At 36.8% G+C, this 5,463-nt stretch overlaps 1 protein-coding gene across 1 annotated transcript in view; it reads right to left on the reverse strand.

Annotated features, from left to right (window-relative positions):
- Positions 1 to 436: 436 nt before the first annotated feature.
- The window catches only part of TRIM33 (tripartite motif containing 33), a 25,151-nt gene continuing 20,124 nt past the window's right edge, over positions 437 to 5,463 (reverse strand). The window contains exons 16-20 of the mRNA XM_010290267.1: positions 4,861 to 4,988; positions 3,796 to 3,870; positions 3,039 to 3,191; positions 1,167 to 1,217; positions 437 to 1,084 (exon numbers count right to left, since the gene is read on the reverse strand). Of these exons, the coding sequence (XP_010288569.1) occupies positions 872 to 1,084; positions 1,167 to 1,217; positions 3,039 to 3,191; positions 3,796 to 3,870; positions 4,861 to 4,988 (620 nt within the window). The 3' untranslated portion in view covers positions 437 to 871. The remainder of the gene's footprint in view (positions 1,085 to 1,166; positions 1,218 to 3,038; positions 3,192 to 3,795; positions 3,871 to 4,860; positions 4,989 to 5,463) is intronic.

The following is a 5,463-nucleotide window of genomic DNA, read 5'->3' on the forward strand; positions in this document are numbered from 1 at the left end:
GGAAGACTGGAAAAACACCCCAACCAGTTAGTACCTCTTCAGTCTATATTTTAAGTACAGAAAATTAGACAATGAATATTGGGGATAACATTCTGCCTCGTTAGGGAGATCAGGGACAGATGACACAATGCTAAAACTTCTTCCATGAATACCACTAAGATGTTCTGTGCACAGGATTTGTAATAAATATACGTAGCTCTACTGAAAAAGAGATTGTTGCCACCAGTTTAGTCTTTCATCTGTCAAGAACTCACACTCCTGCACTTGCCAATTCAGAACAGTTTAATGATTTTTTTTTTTCCTTTTGCTATACATAAAATGTAGTAAAGAAAGTCAAATTTAGATAATTGGATCAACACAGAAGATCAGTTATTCACAATACCGCTTAAATGAGATGATAAAAGCAATGAGCAACACGCACTGAAGTTCACACAAAGAGGGGATTTCAGGAACATTGCTTACAGTTTACACTGCAGTCCAGCATGAATGCAAGATACGGTAACTGTACTGGCCCAGTCCTGCAGAACGTTTTACTAAGTAGTCTTATCTGTACATGGAACATCTCTTATCAAGTCTGCTTCTCCTCAACATTCATCCAACTCTTATCTGTGAGAACAGGATGAGTGTGTCCCCTCCATCAGGAAAAGAAAGAATATAGCAAATAATCAAGGAAAAAAAAAACCACCAAAAATTTACAATACATTTTTTTTCCCCTTTTGATGAGACTGCTTTTCTGTACAAGTGTTTTTTGTAATCTAATACTGTTTAAAAAGCTATCAGCTTCTTCAAGATGGCCACTGTAGGCATGATAATATTCCAGGAACACTTAAATAACAGTTTTTACAATAAATTTTAGGTCCATATCATTAGATTACTTTATATGCACTGGTCTCTCATCTGATTTTAGGCGTTTTCTACGTGGTTGTATAAAATCTTCATCGGAGTCCTCAGTTATTTCACCATCATCCTCTTCCTGCTCAAATTCAGGCAAAGGCTGGAAGGTCCTGTCTGGGTAGATCTCTGTAAGTTTATCTTCAAAGTATAATGCAACTGCCTTCCCTGCCTGTGCTACTTCTGAATCAGCCTGTAAATAAAAGAAGACAGGAATATTCACCTGTTGGAAATGCACATCCCTTCACCAAGTGTGCATGGTCTGAAACGCTTACCTTCAAATTAATCTCTTGTGTTTCTGCATAAACTTGAACAACTTTCATCATCTAAAAAGGATACCAGAGTCAAAAAAAATGAAATTATAATCCTTTCTAAAGTTATGAGATTGCATAGGATTGGATGACTAAAGTCAGCCATAACAACAAAACAGTTTGTTATGGACTACACCTTTTTAGTTCTAAAACTTAGCGGAAGCAGGTTTAAAACAGTCTTAGGTAGGTGACATGAGGTAAATAAACCTTCAACAAAACACACAACTTTTGTACAAGTAAGTGTCTCCCAGTCATTTTCAAAACTGTGCTCTACTCATGACTGCTTTCTTCATTATAAATTTTAGTTGCCTGGACATTATTGTGAAAAAGTCTCACTTTAGAGAGAAGTGCTCCACGAGACTACTTTCTTGGGGGTCTTACCCCACTTGGATTTCTATTTTTTAAAAGCATATAGCTTAGAGGCACTAGACGTAATGCTATTATGAGAGGTGAGGGTGACTCGTCTTTTGCCATGAGCCAGCATTTCGAATAGCGAGACAAGTCTGAAACACCTTTTTTAAAAAACAAACAAAAAAATCCCAATAAAACAAAAGACAAATCCGTGAGTCCTCGCTCCCTTGATTTACTCTTGTCCCTAAGAGCTGCAGCATGTTTTCCTCTACAGTAGATGCTTCATTAATTCCCTTGATTGAGAAGTTCACATAATTGCAACTTCTTCCACAGTGCTCATTAACCTCCACCTAATACAGAGACATAAGGGAGTCGAGGGTGTCAAAGTCCCAAATGCTTGTGAGCATTTATCGCATTACATCATTAACCTTGATTTTCACTAGTGTACTTGTGAAACAGTTGAAATTTTGTAGGTTTACGTACTTCCTTCAATTTACTTCTTCAGAGCCAGAAACGCAGCCCAAACACTGCAAAACTAAGAGTACATTTTACAGAAAAATACTGGCTGGTTTATGTATTTCTAAGGTCAGAAGAGAGCCATTCCCTGTGATGTCTTCTCCCCAGGACTTTTTGTCATCCTTGCTTTCAGGTGCCCCAGAAATGAGGATACCCTTTTATCTCAGCTCCTACCCTGTTTCAGCACACCACCACTTTTTTTTTTAATATTCAGAATATTTTTTCCATTGCTCCACCAAGTAATAACACTTCGGTAATTTATCTCCCCAAGTCATGTTTCACATGTAAGGTGTAAATATTTCGTTATCAGATGGGTTCATTGCAAAATAAGTCAAACTTTCCACATTCATCAAAACTATGACTCCATGCAAAAGTTATCTACTGAAAACTGATTTTTGTGAGAGCCTGACTACCCATGAGCTAAAGCACTAAGCTTAATACTACACACAAGGAACACAATGCTTTTTCTGGATTCAGCCTGCATGAGGTACTAGAATATTCTTCAGAAAGGCACTTTTCCTCAGTAGAAGTTTCCTCAATAGAGGTCTACCACGTTTCAAGAGTGTAGGAACAATCATCTGTAGAGCTTGAGACAGTTTTAAGGACTGCTTGATTGTCTTTATAACCACACTTCCTAAGCACTTCTACAATCTATTTGATGTACAGTAAAACAAGGTCACCCTGCTCCTCAGTCATATATCCATACCAGTGAATGCACTTCAAAAGTTCCCTCTGTTAACGCCTGATCTCCCCACTTAGCTAAAACCGAGAGGTAGTTCTGTAATTGCATTTGGTTTGTTTGGGTTTTTTTAAGTGTCAGATTCAGCATCTGCTCCATAAGCAGAAGTTACAACTGGAAGCAGAGCCTTTAATTGGAGAAGCTGCACAACCATGCTGAAATAAACCTTAATCTTAAAAAAAAAAAAAAAAAAAAAAAAAAAAAAATATCCAGATTGGAAGTTAACATACTTCATTAAACCTTTCACAGTTCTTGAAGATCAATCTGACATCTGCCACAAAATCCTCAGGAGTCTGGTAGTGTTGGGAATGCTTCTTTTGCAGTTTCTTTTTCACCGTAGATAAATCCATTGGTTTCTTTATAATTTTATAGTAGTTTGGTATCTGTAAAAAATAAAGTGTTTTAATACTACAATGACTACATAGTTCACAGCAGCAGTTTAATTTCTTCACTTATCAAAATATCGATCAGCTAATCTCCTCATGCACTGTATGCATGTCCAGTAAGTGAGAACAATTTCCTTTCCTCAAACTGTTTGAGAAGTTCTTTCTAACCTTCAGTGTCTATCATAGCACAGCAATGCTTTTCATTATAGTTGCTTCTTTCACAGTTGAAAACAGAAGAGTCAAACCAGTTTCTTTCCTCCTCTAATTTAAAAGATTGTCAAAAAAAAAAAGGCAGCTCTCCTACAGCATTTTGAATTTCATAGATATCCCGACACATCCTTTTCCAATTCAACAACTGCTAATTGAAAGTATTTTTAAGTATCTGGGTTTAAGACTGGGACTAGAGCCTCTGCATGGAGAAGCTACAGAATCAGCTTCTGTCTCCCTCAGAATCACAAAATAATGGACAACCGCCAGAACTTTTAGACTGATCAAGGGAGAATATGTTCCAACTAAAAGCAGTCAGTTCCTTCCCGAACTCAACTCTAGACTTTTAGAAATGTTATGCCAAAAATAAATCACAATTTTTCAGGAGACTCACCGAGGCTGGGACTGGCTCTTGAAATTCAATGCTCAGCTCATGACAATACAGGTAAAGCAGGAGACGTTCACATTTCTTACAAAGAAATAAACAGCTTCACATTAATATCCTTAATTTATCCTCAGCCCAGAAGTTCATATCTCCCTATTTTAAATAGTTTTGTACTTTAGAAGCTTAGTACTAAAAAATTTAAATGCAATCCCTACAAACTTAATTATAAGATGTGAAGTTCTTAGGAAGGAATTGTTGAGAGGATAGAACACCACCTTACTGTTCACATAGCAGAAATATACTCTCTTTTTGCTTTCTTCTTCGTAAACAAAACCCTAGGGCTAAAGTCAAACATGAAGATGCACACCAATATGCAGTCAAATTTAAAAAAAAAGGACAATACACAACCACTTTTGTCCAACTATAACCGCACAGAACAGTAAAGGACTGAGTTGCAGACTTTATTTCTTTTCCCCACGAAACAAAATTAAACAATTTGAAACCAAAGCCAGAGTGTTTCTAAGAATTCCCTATTGAAATATTTCTTTCCTTTGCTTGTAATTCCTTCTGAGGAATTTGATTTGGTAATATTCTAGCATTTTAAGCACAGGCTGATTAATAAAGCTAAAAATAATTCTAACTGTCAAGGTCACCTTCCACAAGAATGCACCTAAATACCTCTAGCACCTCTCACAGCATGAACTTAACACACCGAACTTACATTAATTGTTTTATGAAGGTTGTATCAAGAACTTCTAATTAAGAACACTGAAGAGATTAATGCATGTTAAAGGATGCATTTAAGTACAGAATGTGTGTTTACATGCAAGTTTTGTCTACTAGATGATCACAGTCCCAATGTAATGGAACACTCACACAGTCCCCAACACGTAGATACATGGTCACAGCAAGAAAAAAAAATCTCATTACTCATTTCTGGTTTTTTTGCAAAAGCCACAACTATATTTAATTTGCTGCAGCTACAGCAAAAACATCTTCAAGAAACAGTGGGGGATAGCTAATGCGAGAACGCACTTTTTCTAGGAAACAGATTCCTACAGATTTGAGACATACCCTTTGGTCCACAGGACTGAGGCCTTGTGCTGTTTTCCCTTTCTTGGTATGTTGTGAATTGTCACAATCATATTCTACTTCTGGTTTGCTCAGATCTCTGCAGAATGTACATATCCACTCTCCACTAAACAAAAATAAACACAATTATTCCAGATATTCAGGGACAAAGTTCATCAGTGATGACTACAAAGATTTTTTCATTAGGTCTTACAGTTTCACTTTGTACTGTCGTAAAGGCTTGGACATCTAAAGATAAGGAATAACCCTTAATACTCAAGATAATTCTGCTAGTCAAGGCCATTTTTCCTGCCCTCATATTCCTCTCCCAAGTATGTTCTAATACAACACCTTTCTCACCATGGCTTTAAAATGAACTTTACATAACAGATTCACGCTCTAAGAGACCATAATGTTTATCAGATAAACATTGACCAGTTACACGCAAAACAATTCAGGCAGGCCTTTGAAATGTCAGATTTTTTTACCGACAAGAAACCATCCAGAACTAGCTGACATTGAGGATCAAACACCAGTTTTGGCACTGTGTTGAAATCTACCATACGAATGAGACCACAGAGCTGTTCTCAGGAACCATTACACTCT

Source organism: Phaethon lepturus, unplaced genomic scaffold (genome assembly GCF_000687285.1).
Source record: "Phaethon lepturus isolate BGI_N335 unplaced genomic scaffold, ASM68728v1 scaffold57216, whole genome shotgun sequence".
NCBI classification, from domain to species: Eukaryota; Metazoa; Chordata; class Aves; order Phaethontiformes; family Phaethontidae; genus Phaethon; species Phaethon lepturus.